Here is a 22,465-nt window from a genome sequence, read left to right on the forward strand (position 1 = left end):
TAAAGAGATTTAAAAACAAACACTTTTTCACATGTTCAATAAAACGATATACAAAGTTGTAATTCCAATTTTATTCAAGTTGCAACAGATTCCGAAACAGTACGTTGGGTGGTTTCAAGGCCACTTGAGTTCCCGCTTTTCACAATTGCACTATCTGACCCAGCACGGTTAGCTGCGGGTCTATTTATGTGAATCCACTCATGAGCAAGAATTTGCCTCATATTCAAGCGCTTTTTGAGGTCATAAGTAAGTATGCCTTGCATGAGTGATTTTGCCGGCAAACTTAGTCTCTGTTCTAAGTTGGGTGTGAGACGCAACGGCATGCGTTGATCCATAATTAGCGAACGCATATTCCCGTCGCGGAATGGCATGAGCGCACAATTCATGACAAACAGTATCACTCCAGTGCTCCAAATATCAGCCTTGGCTCCGTGGTAAGGTATGCCCTGCGTGTAAGAATTGACATGGATTATACTGTACCTACGAACGAAAACTAGGTTTTAAAAAAGTTGGAAACAGTTCGGCCTGTTTTTTTATAAGTTCAATAGGCTAACTTAATGTTCTTATGCATGGAAATGCCTGATAGTGTTTTGCTCCCGAACCTGAAGTATTTCTGGAGCTGCGTACGCAGCACTTCCGCAATAAGTCTTGCTTAAATCTTGCTTGGACATCTGTCGGGCAAATCCAAAATCGGCAAGTTTTATCCGATTTTTACTATTTAACAGGATATTTTCACACTTCAGGTCTCTATGCACTATGTTACGTTCATGGAGATAGGACAGTCCCTGAGCGATTTGCTTGAAGAAGCATGCCGACTCTTGTTCTTTTAACGCGCCCCGAAGCTGTATATAGGACAACATATCGCCGTGACCAGCGAATTCCAACGCAAGATAGGTCTTCTTGCACCCGTTGAATATTTCCATTGTCTTGATGACATTTGGATGATTTAAAATTTGAACGATTTTAATTTCTCGAGGAAGGAATTTTTCTTTAAAATCTTGAGGCATATCCGGGTCGTTTATGATCTTCAGGGCGACTTTGATGCCCTTCGGAGCGCCGGGACGCTGCCAGATCGCGCTTTTAACAGTGGCATAGCTACCCTGGCCTAAGTCTGAACCTAAAACATAACCTTTCTTCTGAAGCAAAGCCGTTTCGCTGCGGAACAACGTCATTAGCTTGTGCAACATCCATTCGTATTTGAAACACCGGTAGTTTAGTAAAAACACAGCAGTTATTTGGGAAATCAGCTTTTCTCATAACATGCTGGGCATATTTGCTATTATTTGTAGGCAAATTACTTGCAATATTCACTCTTTATTGCGTCATAATAAATTACACGTTGCCACAATTAGGGCAATAAATTTATTATGCCAATTAAGTGAAACTAGAGCGCCAGACTAGCAATTATCCTAACTGTAAAATCCGAGTTTGATGCTCGGCGGCGTTACGCTACCGTGCAATGAACTTAGACAAGATATTGACAATGCTTTTTTTCTTTTTCACTGGTTGTCATAAAAAGTTCAAATTTTAATGGACAAAAAAATATCAATGCCAGATAAAAAATGAGATAGATCTCCCTCAGCTTGGTAGCTGCTGCTCAGGAAGCAAAGAGTTATTGCCTATTTGTGTTAAAGCTTCAATAAGTTATTCGAAAACCATATTTTTCCGATGCTGTGAAAGAATAAATACTGATTTATTTTGTAATGGAATGATTGGTTATTGTTGTTGAACTTGACTGTACCAGTCACTCCAATACAATCTTTGATTGTCTGAATGTTTATTGTCTTCGATATAATGAGTCTCAAGGCCGTTGTTTGCTTAATCAATCCTAGACTCGTCTGTTCAGCTAAAAGCTGATTGTCTTGTGAAGCCGACAAGCAGAGTTGTCTGACCTGACACTGAGCTTGTCTTAAATTGTACTGTTCAATAGTTTGCACAAATTGTTGATTGTATAAACTGGCTATATTGATTCTTCGTTGTACGATTACAAATTGACAGAACATTGGCACATCAACAGTATTTCATTTAACAGTTAATGTAATAGCATTGTGGCTTAGCTATTTTCAACTGCATTAATTTGCTGATTGCTGATTATTCCCAGACTTGTTAATTCGTACTGCCATACGCTAACAAACTTATTTTCGATAAACTGAACGCATACGAAAAAGGCGAAAGTATTACGTCACAACAATGGTACAGGAAGTGATTGTGGCTCGTGTTACTCTTAGCTAAAACGACATACAAGTACTAGAATTGAAATCTCACATAATCTGTATATTAGTTTTGGTTATAATCACAATATTATCACAATTTGTTCAGAAATGTTTTTTGATTTGTTTCGTTTCTTTTCGTTTTGGTGTTTGTTCGTCGAATGAGTAAGGTTGCAGAATACCTACAAGAGCAAACTGGGGTTTGTAACCGCAGTCTTAAACTCTTAACCGCTTTTTATTTTGGTTTTTGCGTAAATGATTTTATCTCTTTGGAAACACTGGTTTTGGAAAATAGCTGTAACAGTTAAATCGAATTTGGGTATTTCCAAAACTATTGCAACTGAGTGGGAAATTTTTGTTGACATACATTGCTGACTGCAATCTGCACATAAAGCAGATCTGTCTGCGCAGGCCTACAGACTTAACAAGGAACCACGTTATGCGTTATGTGAGCAAAGAGCAAGTGGGCCAGGTATACAAAGACTTACATGCATTTGCAGTCTTAGAAATGTTATGACGCTTTAGGTTTCGTCACAATGGATAGCTGTATTTGACTTAGCTATCGTCTTGGTTGGCATACGAGTCCCTCTCACTTCTGACCGTGAAGTTTGATTTTTCGGTTTACATCAATACGTAAATGTTATTTAACGTACATTTACCTATTGATAAATCGCCTGCAAAAATAATGAATACCCCAGCAGCAACAGAATACACTTTTATTATAGCCTTCAGTCGCCCAACAAATGTAATTCAGGTAATCACGTTTTAATGCACTCGTTTTACTGTATCCCCATCAACTCTCTTAGACTCGCAACCAAACCATCCCCTTTTTTAGCATAAATCTTTTTTGTCCGTTCGTTGTTTTTCTTCAAAAGTTGCATCATCCTGGCCAAGTTTGACCTCTGACGTATTTGTTTTCCAATTTCCGAACCAGTTCAATCAAGGTCTTCACATTATCATTTCTGATGCAGATGTTTTTCTGCACGTAGGCTATGACGTGACACAGAGTCACGTGGTTTGGTTGTCACAATGTATCCTGACAAATACCAAAAATGGATAGGCATATAGTACCTGTACCGTATTGTGATTTGTGCGCGGTAACTGTTGTCCTTTCATTGTCTGGTGTTAACATCGAAAAATTGTCAAACTGACCAGATTGCAAAATTTCCTGTTTTTCATAACAAATTTCCCGTGCAACAAGTAGAATCAACTCGTAACAAATTAGTCTGCAGGTTAAAATTTCCCCAACACTTTCCAAACTGTTAAACTGAACTATGAACTACACACAACTTGATACAGTGATATGTATAAGTTCCTCGATAGGTGTGGAGCGCTTTTAAGTCTCAATTAATGCTAGATAGTTTTTTAGCACGCACCAGACTAAAATGTATGGCAGTTGTTTAGTGCTTATAATGACTGCAGTAATGAAAAAGGATTTAAGTTCTTGGTTTATCTGATATATACTTTCAAACAACTAACTTTGCCTTGTTTGAGTATTACAAGAATGGGGTAAATGGGCAAACTTAGGCGTAAAATTTAACACTACTTATGTATTCATGCATGTTGATAAAACTCCTACGTGTATTTGCCGCCCTTTCCACTATGGAAGACACCTCCTGATAATTCTTAATTTTTTATATTTATTTCCATGCTGCTGTGAACAAGATAGTAAAGACTAAATTCTGGCAGATAGTATAGATAGCAGATACCGATTTAGTGTAGGTAAAAATAGCACATTTTGAATGCATTTTCTTGCGTTAAACAGTTAACGTTGACTGTTTATTTTGCCATACTAACCTTATATATGTTATGTAAGTTTGTTTTATTTGTTATTGAAACTTGTAATGAAACTTTATTAAGTCACAATGTCAATGAAATTTAACTGTCTGTTGCTGTATAATTTTCCCTAATCGCAACCACTTGTCTTAAACAATGCAATTTACCAGCAAAATAATTGTTTTGTCATATAAATCGTATGTGCAGGGAAACATTCGACCCATTGATAAATTTTTTTGTGCGTGCCAATGTGGTTTCTGGGTAGACACTATTGTTACATGTAATGTTCAAAAGTGGCAGAAAAATTTTTCATGTTTGCTTTGTAAAATTGACATTCATTGCACAAGTCGCAACTTGTTAAGAATCATTTAAATGGAGTTTTAAAATTTATGACTGCAGACAGTGCCAGGGATGTTTCTTAATTTGCCTTTTGTTCTAGGTTGGACATAGTAGAATGACTGTGGGTCAAGAGATCAAGTATGCAAATCCTTCAGGTCTACTGCACAGATGTCACCTAACAACCACAACTACTTACAGGTTTTGTAACTTTTATTGTAAACGGAAAGGCGACTCCAAATCTTGTCTTTCGTTGATTGAACCTCTTTAATTAGTGTTATGGGGTACAAGTCAATAATCTCCACGTGGTGTTCCCTGGAAACCAAAGAGTAACTCCATTTGCAAGAGTAAGAGAACTCTCTAGGCGGATGTTGACAACTCATCAATCATCATCAATGATCGATTCATCTTCACTGCTCAAAGTCTCAGAGTTCCGGACGAGGAGATGAAGAGCTGGCTCCAGCATCTGGTCGAGTACTTTTGATGAGCTTATACTCATATGCAACGTCTCACAAATCAACGTCTTTTGACACAAGAAGAATTGGTATGCAAGAAGAATTAGTGTCTTGTTTATTTTGTGCTTTTTTAGCTTTCGTTACATTTAACTTCTGAATCTGCAGAATGCAAATGTTATTTTTGGTTATGAAAATAAGTTGTGTAAGGATGCTTTCTTTTTAAGAGAAGTAGATTTTACAAGTAATAGAAATGTTAGGTGTGCCTCTTCTGAATGCTCCATACCACCTATGCAATTACTGGATAAATATACGCTGTATATATTATATATATATGATTATATGCATGTTGTAGACTACTGTAAACTTATTAAATAATATTATATCTACTTTTCCAGTAATGTTCACTTCCATTGTATGCTCTCTTCAATTTCTTTTAACTGTATAACATATATGTCTGTGTCTTGTTCAGTTTCGACAAAATGTCAATATTTTCTATGGATAGCTTGTAAGCTGATGCCATGAAACTTCTTGTCAGGAAGTCACGTTTTTATTAATTTATTTCCTCTGTTGAGAGCTGGTAGCAATTGGAGCAATTTGGCGGTAAAATGTAGAGTTAAATGAGAAGTAAAAGCAATGCAAGATGTGACAGGATTTTTGTTGGAGATAGAAATGTTGATAATGCATTATTTAATAGAATTATAAGATGAAATGTGTCAATGTGTAGCCAATCTCTAGAAACAAAATACATTACAATTTTCAATTTTTTGTAAGTTTGACCAAGTATAAACAGTAGTCGGTATAGTTTGCTAACATGAACAAATCTCATCAAAAACGAAGTTTTCTTATTTATGTCATTATTACTTTGCAATCAATTGCTGCGTTAACTCTCAATGCTTTGAAAAGCGAATACATATATAGGGTATGATTTTGTTTCCCTTTCATTATAAACATATTATATAACCGTTTTGCGAATTTGTTTTTGTCGTAAAATACCTGATATGTGTCCTATCCAGTCCTAATACACCTAATAGCTGCTGTGTTGGTCACTGGTAAGTTGACAAAAAAGATAGAAAGAAGCGATGAATAACTGAAAGATATTGTTATTTGATACTGTTTTGACAGAAAGTTGCTGAGGCACATAACACCACAAAGTCAGCGACAGGAGGGTGCGGACAGAACAAGACTTCTCCAACTGACGTTCTTGTCCAGCAAGAAGTATCAAGGTAAGGGATTTAGTTTAACAACTTTTAACAGGTCTGAGGTATGTTCAACTTAATGTTGAAAGGTTCTGCAGTATTAGATCTTTGGTCATAAACTTTTTAGTTGCACTGTTTCTTAAAAATACTTTAATATTCTCTGTGCTGTGAATGTGTTACCTCAGTTGGACTCTTCTGTTCAACGTGACTTTGACAATTCCTGCCAGCCTAACAACAGTTTTGATTACATCTTGGGGAGACAGAGTGGGCCGTAAACTTATCCTTTCAATTCCAGTTGCAGGAATGACAATCAGTGCAGCATTGCTTTCAACTTCTATCTATTTGAAGTGAGTACCCTTGGTAATTTTTATTCCAGTAAACTGACTTTAGTTGTAGTAAATGTCTCATTTATTGTCTTTTCCAACCGTAGTTGGTCGCTGAGCACACTGTTTGTTTACTATTTTCTTGCTGGCATCTCTGGATATTACGCTGCATTGTTAGCGCAAGGCAGCGCCTACCTGAGCGATATCACATCCTTGGACAAGCGCGGATTGAGGTAGCTGACACAATTGTAGTCACAAACATGGGTAGTAAAAAGAATGAAATAAATGTTATTATACCAGTGACATAAAATATTTCAAACTTTTTACAGATTTGTTATCCTGGAAACAGCGCTTGATATTGGTGGTGGCATTGGTGGATTGAGCACTGGCTACTGGGTAAAAGCTGAGGGCTTTTTCAAGCCAGTTGTGGGCATTGTAGGGATAAGTTTTCTGTCGTTTCTCCTCATTCCTATCTTGCCGGACTCAAGAAAAATACGAGATATGAAAGATAAGACACAGTCAAGTCTAACTCATCAAGACCAACCTGAACAGACTAAACTTAAAAGACATGGAACATTCAATTTAAATGACAATGTCAATTGCATAGAAGAGTGTCCAAGTTCTTGCAGTACTTCTCAACATGACAGTGCAGAGAATGGCAATGGGGGTGGGTGTTCTACAGAGATGGCTTAGTTAAGCGATCAATGTGGCTTGAAGATTGTTGGTGTGGTTTTAAAAGAAGTTTGCAACTTTGTAGGGTTGCTGCACCATGAGAAATACACAGCAGCGGATTTACTAAGGGCAGTTTGGAAAGTGTACAGTAGTGATTACAGCCACTGTGAGAAATGCTACAGTTCCTGCAATGACACATCCAAGAATGGCAAATTACGTTCAGGTTTACACCGCAATTACTACAAGTAGCAGCATGTATAAATGTAGAATTATTGCAAATAACTTATTTGTTTTTGGTGTCTTATTGTCAAGTTTTGTTGTTTCCTCCAGAAAGGTGCAAGCATGGAGGTGGAAGATATCCTGGCAGAGTTTGGCGAATGTGGTTCTATCTTGTCGCTTACGCCTTCACCATGTATGTCATAATTGGGTCAACAATGGTTCAGACTATTTTCCTTCTGTCACCACCCCTCTGCTTCACCCCAATCCTAATCGGGATTAAAATGGTGAAGTTGCTGTTTTTGTTTCTACTCAAAAGAAACATGGCGCTTATTCATGAAATTTTTCATATTTGTAGGGTTTCGGGTTTGGCTTCTCTCTGCTTTCACCATTGATTGTGTTGCTTTATCAGCGGGTTTTTCACTTTGGAAATCATGTCGTAATCATATTGGCCCTCAGCTCGCTTGCTATTGGTTATTTGATCATGTCCTTTGCTACACAGTTATCAGTGGTGTTTCTGGGTATGAATTTTTGTACATTTAAGTTATTGTATTGGTACAGTCAAGTACTGTAATTGCCAATATGTTGCGTTTGATACTACTATATTGTCTAATTTGTACTGTATACCTCATTTATGTCAATGTTCTATGTCATAATAATTAGCCGGTTTGTGACATAACCATGGATAAGGCTTAAAGAATAAAAATCTTACTGCCTACAACCTTATTTGTAGCGGCATCCTTTGGTCCATTCGTTACACCAGGAAAATCTTTCATCGAAGCCCAGATTTCAAGCCTAGTATCCGCAAATGAGCAAGGTTCCATGTATTAGAAAACCCATTTTTTGAGTTTGAATTTGTGACGTTGAAAAAGTATTAATTTTACTATGATAATGTACAACCGCCCATGAGGTTCCATGCTAAACTTAGCCACCCCCACTTTTCTCCCATTGAAGATTGACAATAACATACAAAAAACTACTTAAACATGTATCACTTTTGTTTCGTAGGGAAAACTTATTTTGAAGATTTTTTTTTGACGAATGATAACCTGTTTCTGATCTTACATCTGTCTTTACAGGAGCTGCGTTTGCTCTTTTGTCTTTCACTGGCACCATATCGTGTTTGTTGTCCGCGGTTTCGTTTTTGTTGCTTTACTCGGTCACTGCCGGGATATATCACGGCTTTGTTTGGCTTCATGGTTCTCTCTTCGCCCTCGTTCCAATCTCATTGATAATGTGAGTTCCTATTTCAGTTTGTGACCTGTGATTTTGTATGATGAGGTTGCTTCGGTCGTTTATTTATTGATACTACGAGAGGTATATTTTCGGTATACCTGAGTCCTGACTCTGAAGGCTGCTGCTAGTATCCTCGCTCATACATTACTTGATAGATAAGCCCATCTGTGCTCTATTGGAAACTATTACCTCGAGAGCTCAAAACATAGAATGGTAGAATGAACAGCAAACGTGCATGCAGCGGTTGAAATACGAGGTTTACATAAAACCCGAAATGGGTAAACTGCGCCAACCAGCGACACAATAATAATACGTTAATGACCGCTACATTTGAACAAGAAGATTTCACGTCATTAGCGTCTGTGTTTTCTAGATTCGTGATGGTCTGTGATCGCAGGAGAAGAAGATTGCTCGGAGTTGGTCGGACGCTTGATGACGAAAATAGGCCATTGCTTCATTCATGAAAGCAATTAATGTAAAGCAGGCGCGAAGTGTCAATAATTTGTTAGATACAGCGTTAAAGTTCGATTTTATTGTGCACAACTGATCCGTCCGTTCCGTTTTTGAAATAAGTTTGCTTTCCTCCGACAAAAAATTTTATTCGAAATAAAATTGTACATCTACGTAAATTGTATTCTCGATCAGGGAAAACCTTTTTGTCAATTAAAATAAATGAACCTGCAACAGCTCAGATATTACACGTCGTCGAAATATTGATTGATTGGTGAAATTGAAAGAACTCAAAGCTCGGACAATGCGCTGTAGATGACGGGACTCCTTTCACCCACTGACATCTTAACACCGGGGCGGACTAATTGTTAAAATTTGCAGACAAATACCATCCACACACCGGTCAAGTGAACAGGTCCATATTCTAAGGTTACATACATTCGGCATTATTAAAATTTCTTGACATTTAGAATTACAGCAGAAAGTGTTTGCATATTAAAAGAAAGCATAAAATCCTTATTGATAGTAACTCAAGTCAACAACAGCAGGATTCAACGACGAGGCAGATGCGAAGCAAAACCCATTGGTCGGTGCAACCGATACATAATAAATTAAACTTTCCTGAGTACAATGAAGATTATTCTGTAACAAGCACTGTTTGAAATAGTTTTAACGACAAGTACTTTTTCACTGTGACGTAATAAGCAGAGAGAGAGGTATGTAGGATGAGCAAAGTGATGCAAAGGAGGTTGGTGGCAGTCATGTGCTTAATGCTCAAAGGATAAATTTTCTTTGCGATTTCTATGAACCAAAGACCCAACTTTGCTTGCTGTGCTGTACACTATGAATAGCACAGCGGTTATAAAAAGAAACATTGGAATAACTGTTGACCACTCGTTTATGCCAAGAACACTCTCTTCCAGTTCGCTAAAAATGAAAAGGCAACTCTGTAAAATGAACTGTGACATGAGTTTCCATAAATAAGTTTTCTTATTTTCCGTAATATTTAAAAAAATAAAAAAGAAATACTGCCCAGTCAAAGCTCATTGTGATTTTGTCGTACATCTTACCCGGCCTCTATGAGCGCTAGAGCGTGACGAAGCGAGTCTTCCGCCATCAAGTGTTGATAGTACATGCCAAGAGCTGTAAAAATGTGGAACCACTGATGGGAGTGACCGACAATATCAAAGGTACCTGTTAGAACCGAAAGATGACATGTCCGAGGGTGAATCTTCAAGAACCGCTTGGACAGACCTTAGCCTATATGTAAACTACTACCGAATGTTTACAGTCCAGTACAGTTATTTATTTCTATTCCTCTATCACAACTTTCGCCTTTTATAGCACTGTCGATTGTTACAACAGAACTGTAGATCAACACTTATTTACAGAGGTGGAACATTTTACAGCAAAGCTCTATCTAACAATTCCCGCAAAACAGAAACATCATAAAAATACCTGGAAACCATTTCTCTGGAAACCTAGTAGCAACAAAACCAATCGCCGCTACATAAAAACAGGTCTGGAAGAAGAAGGAATGAAGATAATTGTCGCCAAGATGACAGACCTCGTGGTCGGTCGAAATAAAATTCAAACCTTCAAGTAATGAAGGTTGCAGCGTCATTATCACTCTGAAGAAGAAATAAAACACGTCACTTCACGTTTTCGTGCAGTAGATTGTTTTAAAAACTTTTCTTTTTTCCATGAGTGAAGTTTGTACCGGTTAATGCAGGGTACAGTGCAAATAGTATGACAGATAGCCGTCGGTCCGAAACGACATAGATATCTTTGTCGACAAAAGGGAAATCTGGATTGACAAGTGACGTAAGTGGCGAAAATTCCCAACAGTGACATCACATAGGGATAAGCTGGCAATGAGAGATGGTCTGTGATAAAACAACAGCTCGCTATGAAGGCACAATTGCTTTAGTTCGAAACTCTTTAGTTTAAAAAGCTAAATGTGGAAGGTTGTTTTTGGAATGTTAGAATTTCTTGCCTTAGGCCAAATCAACGCAAAGGAACTTTTCAAGTCCATTCGTTGTCTGTTGGGCTGGTTTCAAATGCGACATGTATAAAATTGTAAGGTTATATTAAAAAATTAGCAGTAAACTCCGATTTCTACTAACTAGTAATTTTTACAATATTGGACAGTAATATGTTAATATTTTATAATATTAAGGTTTTGGAGTTTGCTAAGTGAAATTTGGCTTGAAACAAGTTTATGTCTTGATAATTAAGAAACTTTACAAGAAACTCACGCTTCAAAATCTGTGCTCAAAGCTGAAACCCAAGTTACTTGCCCGAAATCTGTTAGCTCCAGCCCAAAATTTTTTTTTATAGGAAAAGATAGAGCGTATTTGCATTTTGGCAAAAAAGTCGCGATTTACATAAATTCAACGAGTGCAGTTAATGGTACCTGTTTCAAAGCCGAAGCATCTATACGAGCACATGTAGTAATGGATGCATATGGCGGACGATAGACCGAAAACAGAGATACCGCCGTAGTCCAGGCAATAACAGAATTCCTGGGCCGTAGCCGAATAACAGTTGAACAGGTGAGCCAATGTACTCACCAGGAAAACAAAGCAACAACCTGCGAGAACAACATGACTTTGGTGTGCTGGCCTGAAAAACCTCTAGCCACGGCTTGCTTCAGTTTGTCTCGGAATTGTTAGTCCACAAATCACGGATCATTTATTCAACTTCTGCATTTCAAATATTTCGACAAAAAGTGACTCACCGATGGAGAAAATCCAGAAAGGGTACGTGACGTCATCAGTTTGGTATTCCAACGAGCAATAAACGTTGTAAATTCGAAAGCAGAAAAGAAGAAATGGGATGAAATGAGTCCAAGCGTTGAGAGTCTCGTTGGAGGGGTAAAACGCACTGGAAAAGTTTAAAAATGATTTATTCGTTAGGAAAAGTGACTTTATGAACTCACAAACAGCAACATCGAACTGAAAAGTTGCAAAAACAAAGCTAAAATATCAACCTCTTCAAACAGTAGAACAGCGAAGAGGGATTTGGTCTATATCCATGCCATATATGCACTTCTACGGTGTCCTTGTGTACCTCCCAGCAAGGTCGCAGTTGAAAGGAACGCAGCCATTGGTCGTACTTGGTGCTGAAATTATTTAAAAAGTTAAAACCTAATTTCAGTTTCAAACGAGAACAACATGTATATACCACGGAGTTGCTTAAATGCGTAGTCTATGGCATAATGACAATCAATAACAATATCCAATATAAAGCAATAATCAATATCAATAATCTAATTCTAAAGCATTAATCAATTTACCGTGGTAAATCAAACATGTTTAAATACTAAAATACACAATGCCCTAATTCTAGAAGTACCCATAAACTGAATTCAGCTGATGTCCTATTCTGGAATCGTTTCGGGGTTGTTTTCCATTTAAAGAGCATATGACGTCATCATCGTCGTCATAACGATGCTTGACATAGCCGTTGGGATGTTTGTGGATAGAACTGGTCCCGTTTTGGTCACGCATAGCGGTCTTCCAATGGCGGGGGTTTATGCGTTAATAATTATCAGAAACAAACAAAACGCTTTGCTACAACTTATCGTCATAGACATCATAAAATTGCCATGCTAAACCTGTTAAGCAAGGCGGTGAATAATTTAAGTTGATGTAACTTCACAAAAATTACGTGAAAAGTAGATTTTATCAAGTGGTGGTCAAAGTAACCGCAAGAGTTACTTGAGTAGAAATACAGTAACTCCCGAAAAAAACTGCTTCACTACAAGTAAAAGTATTGCCGTTTAAAACTACTCAAGTATGAAGTAGAACATCATAAACTACTCAAGTATGAAGTAGTTTGAGAAGTAGTTTTCGATCTAAAACATGAGGTTGTGAAAGCACAAGTTACCAAGAACTTGCTAAAAGCAATACAACTGCAGGGAAACGCATAATTCAGTGAAACTAACTAGTTTCAGACATACTTTGTCAGAGCATTGTTACGTGAAATACATGAAGATCAAGTTGTAGACTGTACGTAAACGCTCTACCGTATTTGCTTGAATAGAAACCGCACGATTTGATTTAAAATAAACAATAGAAGCACAGATGCGACAATAATTACACAGATGCGACAATAATAGCAGCTGTCGGATTAGCGGTTTTACAAAAAGAGGCAATAAAATTGCAGCTGACTTACTGTTTCCGTTTTCTTGTTACCAGTACTTATGGTAGATAAACTCAAATGCCCACTGAGCGCCAATTAAAAGACAGAAACGTTCATGTAATAAAAATAGAAGCCGCCCTCGAACAGAAGCAGCACAAAACGTTCAAAAATAAAAATAGTAGCCGCGGTTTATATACAAGAAAATACCGTATGTACAATTTATACACTGCCGCCAATAACCGACCCGACCATCGCAGCTTTGCAATTATTCAGAAATCGGCTTTCTGCATGGCAACGTTTAACCAACTGTTTACTATTTTCACACGAAAAGCAAAGCAATTTCCGGTTCAAGCCTCTATATACCAACTACACTCACATACCGACGAAAGCCTGTCGAAGCCGGATACGTTTGGCGATGTAATAATCAAAATCCAGCTACAACTTTATCATGTCATAAACCTCAACCTAATTCAAACTAATCAAATTAACCTTTCTTCAGCAACCCAACGGCCGACGTTTATTGCGGTCTGGATGACCTACTAGTCAGTCATCGAGAAAACAGTCACTGTATTGAAAACTACTGTATGTAGCCTAATGATGACTAATGTATCATTTAGTCGATTTAGAATCAATAATGTGTAAGCCAAAATAGTCACATGTGCTTTTTAAATCAGTCATCCTCACATGTCATACCTAAGATACTAACAGTCATGTAATACAAAACACAGCCGTAAAGATTTGCTATTATTTCAACACATAGACTAAAACATCCTAGTAGTGGAAATTTGGGCCGTTAAACTTTCTAACTTGGCCATCACTGGTAATATACAAAACTAGCAGAAGTCGAAAAATAACCTGTGCTATTAACCTTAAAGTACGGTACATGTTATTTAGCCTAAGGCGGCCTACGCTTGAGATCCTAGCAATGCATATTCAACCCGGGCAAAATGGCAACTCTTAAAAACGCTTTTACTAACTTCCTTTTGAGGTTAGTTATGCAAATCATACGCAAAAAAGCCACATATGTTTAAGCTATTGCAAACTGTCTAAATGCATTACATGCCTCAGTGTTGCTGTAGTTTATTTGAGCAAATAACGATCAAGTTGAGGTAGTTCATGTTTAGAACGCTAATATCTGATCGAGTGTAAGAGAGATTATGATGTCATAACCCCCTTCAGGCCTTTCATATTGACCTACGCAGGCGTAAACTGTTATTAGACCCTACACCTTGATGAATTATTATGAGTATAGTATAATAACACCTTGCGCATAAATTGCTTGACTATTAAAACAGTGAGTTATATCTTCCCTACATAGCTATATACTATCATGCAAGCGTCGTGCTCTGCCCGTTAAATAATATATTAATTCTATCAACTACGGGAAAGCGATTTGGTGCTGCAATAAAACAACTTACAGCACGAAATATTGATGCACAATCTACGCAATGTATTGATCAAGCAAAGTTCATGTTTGACTCTTTTTTTCTGAAGATAATCATCAGCAACAGGCAAAGCGATTGAGTATTGATAAATCAGATTTGAGCTGACGACATGATGATGGTTGTTTGCTTGTACAACTCTTGTTAAATACATTCGCACACTGACAAAACAGACATGTCGTACTTAAACTCAACTCCACTCGTGAAATATTTATAAAGGACATTGATGGTTTTGGTCTCATGCTCGAACAGGCGGGACATTATAATCATCACGTTTCTTTCTGAGCCACTATCTCTGAAGATGTAATAAGGCGGCAAATAAGCTAATTCAGTAAACTTTAAAGCGACGTTAGTTTCTTGGTGAAATTGTTTGGAGGGTTCATGTTTTATCGCATGAGAGAGGTAAGACCTACACAGGAACAGATCTAAAATATTGAAAGAAGACCAAGATCGAATTTAGTCAAGTTTGGAAAAAATATGACAACTTATTGTTTTGGTCACGAAGGAATTATTCAGGGCATTCTGGACTTATTTTGCTGATGATATTATTCTGTTTTCGATCTGTTAAAAACGTTTTCAAAGTTGCTTGCATAATGAACTCATGATAAATTTAAGCTGTGTGCATGACCAGGCTTTGCCGCCACCTTGTAAAATACACATTTGTCTAACTTGCAGTTAGCCTATAGACATCATAATTTGACTGTAAACGATTTTCACTAAATCTCTTTGAAATTGTGCTCCAGATCACCAGTTTTTTGATTTTGTAATTTTTTACTTTATTAAGCTGCAACGCGTAAAATAACTTGGAAAACGGCCAAATTAAAATAGCAACAATACAGTGCACGTAGAATAATAACACAGTAAAGAGTTTAAGAAACATCTCAAATTCACATAAGTTGTGTGCAAATTATTAAGTTTTTACACTTTTCTTGGACTATTCCCAATACCTAGTTTCAAATAAATATCGTAAATAAACTCGGCAAAATATGAGTCAGACACATCAAATCTTCGATAAGTGCATTTTGTTTGTTATCGAAAATGGATGACTCTAATTATTTACTTATATTATAAGTCTATATCAAACCATACGATGTAAGTAATATTAAAGATAATCAGCATAGTCTATTATTTATTGCAAAAGCATAAGTACAACGATAGCCTGCATTTTCTGATGTATTAAGAAGGGTTCTCATAAGCTTGGAATCTGACCAAGTAAATGCTTCACAAAAAATCCGGTTGTTTCTCACGTCTTTTTCAGGTTGCTACGTCTCCGCTGTTCTTGCACGATTTTGCCCAAAACTTTGCTGGCGTAGAAGCCAGAAGTGAAAATTATCGCCAAAAAAAATACAAAAGACATCAGCATTTCCCGGAAGGAGAATTTCAAGTTCTCGTTCTTTAATAAACTAAAAATTGAGAAGTTTTGTTACAACTTTGTTCTTTACGTTTTGTGAAGGGTGCAAGTTCTTAAACTTTTGTCTCTCAGTTTAAAAACTGGAAGAAGTATTACAAATTTTTCGTCTAATTTTGAAATTACATCCCCTTCTTTTTATACACTCGATCAGAGTCATTTGGGCAGCAAACAATTATAGCAAACAACGTTTTCGAAGTATTCTTAATTTTTAAAACGTATACCATCAAGTGAATTGTAGAAAAGCACTTACCCTTGGCGCTTCAATTTAATAAGATCTAGCATTCCATTTTCGGCCATAACGTTCGTCATGTACAAACAAATTGCAGATAAAATATGGAAACACTGGTGTGAATGCCCCACTATGTCAAACATTCCTGTTACAAGAGCAACGTAAATCAAACTTGTGCACAGTTACACCATAACTGATAAAAAATAACTGTACTTTTTACATAATGGAAACTTTTTTCTTTAAATATAAAAGCGTTTCCATTCGATTAAGTCTGGAAATACTTTTTGACTTGAAAACTTATAACTTTAACGGCTTAACCAGCAAAAGAAGCTTGAGAAAGGTTTAAAGACTTTTGCATTTAGTATCACTCTAAAAATCGATTGTCAAAGTAAAGGAATTGAAAACAATTGTAGCCTAATCACTTAAGTTTAGTTTGATCAGAGCTTGATCTACATAGATTTTGAAGCCGTTTAAACCTGGAAACCATCTTTCCGGTATTTTAATTCCAATCACCAATGAGGTAACGTTCATCAAGCACAAAATTAGAATGAATTCTGAAGGAAATCTTTCTTTTACCAAGTTGCATTCCGTCAAATTAACATGCCGTGAATTTTCAAAAATCTCTGGAAATTTTACGACAAAGAACCTTAATAAAAAAAAACGAAGTCATCAGAATAATACGAACAATAAAGAACTAAACATTGAGAACTGTAACTTATACATTAATCCTAAATCTATGTAGTTGAGTTAGATAGTTTAACTGGGCAAACAGTAGCGTTTAACAGAAAAATTATCGATTAAAATAACTTTTCCTTCTAGCGTCAAACACTCTGCCAGCTTGATGTGTGCGGTAATGCTTAATAGGCCAATCCTAAACCTGATTCGGAAGTTGTAAGCATGTGTTAGACAGATTAAGCTATCTGAGCATCACAGTATTACACGTTAATTAAACTGACGACTAACTAGCGCAGCACAACACTGAAGCGTTACCGATGGAAACACGGCGTTAACAGCACCCAGCAAAGGGCAATGAAAGGAAAAAATCTCAGTAACGTCTTCCACTGTTGACAAGACGGGTGGCGCGAAATGAAAGTGACGCAGACAATCAGGCCACACGCCACAGCTAATAAAGCCGGAAATGGAAGGAACAAATCTAAACATAGAAAGATAAAATACATTTCTTAGTTGGTTCCACGAAGAGACCATTGCAGTATATTGACGTTGACGTGATGATAAATTAAATAAAATGAAACATAGTAACACGCATTTGACTTAAACAGGGTGGCACCAGGGTATAAGCTAAACTTTCAAAATACCAAGTATACGCCATTAAACTTTTTTTCAAGCAAAGCTTCCAAAGTTCAGGCATTTCTTAGTACACTTGAAAAATCAAACTTATGCTTGCGAAAGCTCGTGTATAGAAGAATCAAAAATAAAGTTAACTTCAGAATGCCAACCTTCTTGTTTTTTTATTTTACTATAAACTGGATTAACACGGTTCCGCTACCATCAAAGTTTAGGCTTTCACATGTCTTGTACCTTCTAAATTTCCATAGCAATGTAAAGGGCACAAGTAAGCGTTTGTGGCCACGCTCAGAGCGAACGAAGTTATTCCAATGCTGCCGTAGTCGATACAGAAACAAATTTCCCGACCCTCTCCTGATCGACACGAGAAAAGATGAGCGCAAGAACTTGAGAAAAACAGGATAATGAGAGCTGCGTTTTAAAACAAAAATTAATTTTAGATCAAGGATTTCTAAGTGTTTTCACCTGATCACATTTGCCCACTACGAAAATTTAACTTTGTTAAAACGCTTTTAAGTGCTCAGGTCTCGAATATAGACTTTAAATTTAAACCAGAGTTAGCCTTGGCCAACATAACCTAAGTTCAGAAATATCGGCTATATACTAGGCCTATCCTAAGTTCACTTAGGCTAAGCTCACGTTAACTTAAATTAATGTAAGCCTAAGTTGACATGACATTTAGGCTACATAAGAAGTTAGTCAATACACCGTTGGCAAAATCAAAAAATAATAAGAAACACTTTCTTCCTCACCAAATGTTTCGAACCAGAAAGGATAAGTCTCGGGGTTGGTGGGGTCATCTAATGACTGATAAATACGGTACGATCTCCAAATCATCAATGAAAACGGGATAAAATGGGTCCAAACGTTTAAAGTTTCGTTTGTGGGATAGAATAGGCTACAAAATGTAAAATAAATGTAAAGTTACGTCTAACCAAGTAAGCTCGATTCTTTCAATACAGTAATGCTATTGGAAGTGGTAATAGTAACGCGAATGATAATAATTCGTTTATTTTTCCTGGAAACTCTTTTGTTTATAAACATTTATGATTTATATTCCTGAGTGTATAATAAACCGCCCATTTATCAATGACAATAGTTTAAATTCTTCAAACAGAAACCTTTTCAGACAATAAGAAATGGATGAAGGACTTGGCCTGTATCCGTGCCATATGAAATCCTCTCGGCTATCAGCGTAGATTTCTGGATAAGTTATCAACCCAAAGGAACGCATCCATTTGTCGTATCTAGCGCTGTGAGCAAAGAACAATTATTTTCTTTCACCAGTTTCGCGACAAATACGTCTGGAACAGTTTCAAGCTTTATTGAGACTATAACAAGCCATGAAGACGACGCTTCTATAATTTAACAGGGACTGAATCACCATCAAGTAACTGCGACCAGCTAGTTTAAACTAACCGGCAAATCGCTCTCTTACAATTTAAACCTGATATAAAGTGATGTGATGACGTCAGATGATCAGTTGCATAACTTCTATTCACACAAGATACAGGCTTAATACAATTTCTTATATTTACCTTAATTCCATTCTCGTTATTTCCATAGCGAAGGGTCCCGCAGATCACTTTAACAATAAAAGCTACAACTCACACGATTACAATATATTATACATGATGACAAACCTCAAATACCGACCGCTCATGCATTGTATCGATTGACAGAAAGCAAATTACCTTTGAATACGTTTGTTTTGATGCAACATTAACAGATCCGAGGGACCCTGTAAAGGAAATACGCACAGTGGCTACGTTAGCCTAACCAGCTTACAATAACACTTTTTTACGTTAATATTACACAGGGTTTCGTCAAAACTGTCAGTTCTATTAAACTAAACATTTACAGTTTGTGTAGAAGAATTGAAAATAGAGTTAACACTGGAGTATCATCATATGTCTTGCTTTTCAATTTTACTACAGGTAGGTATTTATGACACCATTACTATTATGTTTGGTGTCACAATCTTTTCATTCTTTGTCCTCGGACAATGAACAATGGGAAAACAATGAACAAACAATGTTATGTTATAAAATATCAAGCTTTATCCTTGGAATAAGGAAAGTATTTGCACGACTTAAACCCGACGATTAATTATTCCTCCTCGCTCGAGCACCGGTTACTGAGCTATTTTTTGTGCAAGTTCCGATTGTCACACATCTATATTTGGTTTTTAGTGTTCTTTGTCCGTATTGGGAGTTATTCGCCAGGACCAACCTAGCGTCGTTCATGTATTGCACAAGTACGTTATAGCGGTAGCCTAACATGTAGTATCATACGTTGGTCGTATAATTGCTAACTTATTTAGTCAGGCGCTCCAACCCAGGGTTGTACAAACTAAGACCCGCTGGCCAACTGCTGTCTGCCGCATAATTTGGCCCGCTATCATTAATTATCGGGCTATTGCATATTTTCGAACCAAGACAAAGAAATACGGAACTAACGTTGGAAGTTCGAGGCTGTGATAATAAAGGGACTTTATAGTATACAAATCGAATTCTTATTTTCAGAAGTCTGCTTTACCAAACATGACGTCAATGATAGATAACATTGCGTACCGGTAACTTTCTGTTTTCTGAAGGAGATTGGTACCACCGGTCGTGCTCGTTTTGTTGACATATCATATACCATGCTAACATAGTGGTCAGGTAACGTTACACGTTTCAATTGAAGTAATCACCAGAAATATGCTCAATTACCGGACAAAATTGTGCAATGGATGATAAATATCTGAATTGCTGTGCTGTGGCATTGTCCAATTTAGAGGGAATGCCCGTTACCAAGACTTTATGGTCAGTAAACAGGCAGAACTGTCGACCATATAAAAAGTAACGAAAATGCTTGATTCTGAGATATAAAGCAAGCAATCCTCGGTCATAGACACTATATTTACGTTGGGCATTGGAGAATGATTTTGAATAAAAAGCAAGAGGTTGGGGAGAACCATCAATAACTTGTTCTTAAACCCTACCACAACTGAGTCTGAAGCATCTACTGAAAGCCTTATTTCCGGACCATGGACCGGATGACCTAATGTAGCAGCTGTGCAAAGCGCCTGCTTTGTTTCCTGAAAGGCCTGTCTGGCAGTTGGTGTCCAAACAATGTGTCTTCTACCCTTTCTAGGTCCCAGCAGCTTGTTGAGTGTATCTTGAATTCCTGCAGCATTGGGCAAAAATCGTCTATAAAAATTCACCATTCCTAAAAAGCGACGAAGCTCCTTAATTGTCACAGGTTATGGGTAATTTTCAACTGCTTCGACTTTGGGTTTGATAGGACTTGCTCCATGTTCATTTACAGTAAAGCCAAGAAATTTTACTTCATTAGCATTAAACTCAATTTTACTATTCTCAGGGTATCCTGAATCAAACAAATTACGCCTATTTGCACGTAAATTCGAAGATGTTGAAGTCAGTCGTCGACCAATATACTTATGATAGGGGCGAGAAAGAGAAGTAAGAATATTATACTTAGAATTCATTAATGAAAGAAAATACACAATACATTAAAACAACTAAAATCCATGTACCGAATGTTTGAATGAAGATTTCTTCCACGGTCCTTAGATGTCCCACGATGGTAAATGAGTGTTCCGAGATTTCGTGTGTTTATTTCAGAATGCGTAGATGTTCCATGATGGATTTTATTGAACAGTTTGATAATATATTCATATATTCCTTGAGAAATGAAAAGCGTATTTCCCACCGATGTCGGAACACCAGACTTCCCACTGCTATATTATAGGACAAAATTCCTTGTTGCCTTGCGAAGAGGACAATGAAGTTATCTATCTTAACACTGAACTTGTTCCAATAGAATTCAACAATGGTTACACAGGAATGACAACTGTATATACTTGAACAATTACAATTATACAAAACATTAGCACAGCAACAGCAAAAAGACGTCCATGTTACAGTGTTCATCTTAGTTATTAGTAGAATGAATGCATTGAACAGCTGTGCATAACTCACGCAAGATATAGGCAGGCGCGATATTTATGTCACGACTTAAAAACGGAAAACAGAAAGTTATCGGTACGCAATGTTATCTATCATTGACGTCATGTTTCGTAAAGCAGACGTCTGAAAATAAGAATTCTATATTCTATTCGATTTGTATACTAAGGTACCTGTACCGAATAAGGCCCACCTAACACTTTTTTGAAAATAACTCAAGAACCAAAAATGAGAATAGACTGAAAAATCGTATTCTATTAGTGAGGGTATATGACTACAACATATTAAAACCACAATACCTGACAACCCCCCAAAAAAATTTTATAAAGAAATTAAAAATTCCAAAAAATGGGCCTTATTAGGAGCATAGGCTCCTAATAAGGCTCACCAATTTTGTGAGTATTTTGATTCAAAACATAGTAATAGACAACATATAACATTATTAGAAATTTCACATTTTAAGTTGTACAAACATTTAAAAAGATTCCATTAGGCGCATCAAAGTAACTGCAACAATTTGCCAACTGATGACTGGAACCACTCTTGAAGTCTGGACATCAATTAGCCAAGCATCTTGTATGGGCCTTATTAGGCGCATGTGGCATCCACGAAAAAAATGTCACATTTTTATCATCAGAAAAATTTTAGCAAAAAAAAGTGCATTATCCTTTTCAATACTAAGTTGGTTGTTACATGAAAACTTCAACCGGCTGACAACAGTTCATTTAACCGGCCAAATTCTCACTTACTTTTTTTCTAAATTAACAAAACCACCTTAATTGCAAATATCAAATTTTTGTTGTGCTCTAGCGAATCGGTTGATCACGTGACAAGGATGAAATCTGGTAAACCATGATGAATTTATATTAGTTTTTATGTAGGGACAAAATCTTTTATTTATTTGCACGGGTTTGCGAAATATGAGCAATGGGCCTTATTAGGGACCGGGCCTTATTCGGTACAGGTACCTTATAAAGTCCCTTTATTATTACAAGGTTAACAAACGTTTTCAATATGGCTGAGATGAAAACGTCTTAATCAAACGCAAATTATGTTTCCAAGCGTTTAGTGTTAACTTGTGTGCATTAGTT

General features: G+C 36.9%; 4 protein-coding genes across 9 annotated transcripts; 1 reads left to right on the top strand and 3 right to left on the bottom strand.

Moving 5' to 3' along the window:
- Positions 1–56: 56 nt before the first annotated feature.
- LOC143466096 (testis-specific serine/threonine-protein kinase 1-like) lies at positions 57–1,263 on the bottom strand. The gene is made up of 2 exons (XM_076964706.1): positions 603–1,263; positions 57–446 (listed from the first exon to the last, which is right to left on the bottom strand). Exons 1-2 carry the CDS (start codon positions 1,185–1,187, stop codon positions 75–77), a joined length of 957 nt encoding a protein of 318 aa, XP_076820821.1. The 5' UTR covers positions 1,188–1,263; the 3' UTR covers positions 57–74.
- A 1,298-nt stretch (positions 1,264–2,561) lies between these two features.
- Positions 2,562–9,111, top strand: LOC143465580 (proton-coupled folate transporter-like). Of its 3 annotated transcripts, XM_076963952.1 has the most exons (13): positions 2,562–2,682; positions 4,426–4,523; positions 4,598–4,866; positions 5,900–6,000; positions 6,159–6,320; positions 6,404–6,529; positions 6,626–6,963; positions 7,054–7,191; positions 7,299–7,471; positions 7,543–7,705; positions 7,918–8,001; positions 8,264–8,420; positions 8,794–9,111. In XM_076963952.1, the coding sequence occupies exons 3-13, from the start codon at positions 4,822–4,824 to the stop codon at positions 8,882–8,884; spliced, it is 1,578 nt and encodes a 525-aa protein (XP_076820067.1). In that variant the 5' UTR covers positions 2,562–2,682; positions 4,426–4,523; positions 4,598–4,821; the 3' UTR covers positions 8,885–9,111. The 3 variants fall into 3 exon arrangements, with proteins under 3 accessions (XP_076820067.1, XP_076820066.1, XP_076820068.1); XM_076963951.1 differs by lacking the exons at positions 2,562–2,682; positions 4,426–4,523; positions 4,598–4,866 and adding an exon at positions 4,886–5,696; XM_076963953.1 differs by lacking the exons at positions 2,562–2,682; positions 4,426–4,523; positions 4,598–4,866 and adding an exon at positions 5,804–5,826.
- Positions 9,112–9,273: 162 nt separating this feature from the next.
- LOC143465581 (membrane progestin receptor gamma-A-like) lies at positions 9,274–12,485 on the bottom strand. Of its 2 annotated transcripts, XM_076963955.1 has the most exons (8): positions 12,228–12,485; positions 11,863–11,994; positions 11,611–11,756; positions 11,287–11,463; positions 10,591–10,756; positions 10,329–10,501; positions 9,941–10,064; positions 9,274–9,797 (listed from the first exon to the last, which is right to left on the bottom strand). In XM_076963955.1, the coding sequence occupies exons 1-8, from the start codon at positions 12,380–12,382 to the stop codon at positions 9,638–9,640; spliced, it is 1,233 nt and encodes a 410-aa protein (XP_076820070.1). In that variant the 5' UTR covers positions 12,383–12,485; the 3' UTR covers positions 9,274–9,637. The 2 variants fall into 2 exon arrangements, with proteins under 2 accessions (XP_076820070.1, XP_076820071.1); XM_076963956.1 differs by lacking the exon at positions 11,863–11,994.
- A 2,732-nt stretch (positions 12,486–15,217) lies between these two features.
- LOC143466097 (membrane progestin receptor gamma-like) lies at positions 15,218–21,253 on the bottom strand. 3 transcript variants are annotated; one of them, XM_076964708.1, is made up of 10 exons: positions 20,945–21,253; positions 19,098–19,144; positions 18,942–18,988; positions 18,525–18,656; positions 18,156–18,301; positions 17,638–17,814; positions 17,089–17,251; positions 16,575–16,744; positions 16,120–16,243; positions 15,218–15,861 (listed from the first exon to the last, which is right to left on the bottom strand). In XM_076964708.1, exons 3-10 carry the CDS (start codon positions 18,965–18,967, stop codon positions 15,702–15,704), a joined length of 1,098 nt encoding a protein of 365 aa, XP_076820823.1. In that variant the 5' UTR covers positions 18,968–18,988; positions 19,098–19,144; positions 20,945–21,253; the 3' UTR covers positions 15,218–15,701. The 3 variants fall into 3 exon arrangements, 2 of the variants coding, with proteins under 2 accessions (XP_076820823.1, XP_076820822.1); XM_076964707.1 differs by lacking the exon at positions 20,945–21,253 and having other exon boundaries at positions 19,098–19,558; XR_013118699.1 differs by lacking the exon at positions 20,945–21,253 and having other exon boundaries at positions 15,721–15,861; positions 16,552–16,744; positions 18,942–19,560.
- Positions 21,254–22,465: the final 1,212 nt, after the last annotated feature.

This window comes from Clavelina lepadiformis, chromosome 7 (genome assembly GCF_947623445.1).
Source record: "Clavelina lepadiformis chromosome 7, kaClaLepa1.1, whole genome shotgun sequence".
Classification (NCBI taxonomy): domain Eukaryota; kingdom Metazoa; phylum Chordata; class Ascidiacea; order Aplousobranchia; family Clavelinidae; genus Clavelina; species Clavelina lepadiformis.

What these genes read in the sequence shown, in the direction of transcription:
- LOC143466096 (XM_076964706.1), bottom strand. Translation starts at nt 1,187, where the DNA reads ATGTTGCACAAGCTAATGACGTTGTTCCGCAGCGAAACGGCTTTGCTT. An exon ending in CAGCTCCAGAAATACTTCAG is followed by an intron (nt 447 to 602) that starts GTTCGGGAGCAA and finishes TCTTACACGCAG; the next exon opens with GGCATACCTTACCACGGAGC.
- LOC143465580 (XM_076963951.1), top strand. Translation starts at nt 5,589, where the DNA reads ATGAACAAATCTCATCAAAAACGAAGTTTTCTTATTTATGTCATTATT. An exon ending in TTGGACAAGCGCGGATTGAG is followed by an intron (nt 6,530 to 6,625) that starts GTAGCTGACACA and finishes AACTTTTTACAG; the next exon opens with ATTTGTTATCCTGGAAACAG. An exon ending in GTTATCAGTGGTGTTTCTGG is followed by an intron (nt 7,706 to 7,917) that starts GTATGAATTTTT and finishes CCTTATTTGTAG; the next exon opens with CGGCATCCTTTGGTCCATTC.
- LOC143465581 (XM_076963955.1), bottom strand. Translation starts at nt 12,382, where the DNA reads ATGCGTGACCAAAACGGGACCAGTTCTATCCACAAACATCCCAACGGC. An exon ending in CAGCTGAATTCAGTTTATGG is followed by an intron (nt 11,995 to 12,227) that starts GTACTTCTAGAA and finishes AAATAATTTCAG; the next exon opens with CACCAAGTACGACCAATGGC. An exon ending in CTAGCGCTCATAGAGGCCGG is followed by an intron (nt 9,798 to 9,940) that starts GTAAGATGTACG and finishes TTTCATTTTTAG; the next exon opens with CGAACTGGAAGAGAGTGTTC.
- LOC143466097 (XM_076964708.1), bottom strand. Translation starts at nt 18,967, where the DNA reads ATGGAAATAACGAGAATGGAATTAAG. An exon ending in TTTCTGGTTCGAAACATTTG is followed by an intron (nt 17,815 to 18,155) that starts GTGAGGAAGAAA and finishes TTTAAAACGCAG; the next exon opens with CTCTCATTATCCTGTTTTTC. An exon ending in ATTAAATTGAAGCGCCAAGG is followed by an intron (nt 15,862 to 16,119) that starts GTAAGTGCTTTT and finishes CTCAATTTTTAG; the next exon opens with TTTATTAAAGAACGAGAACT.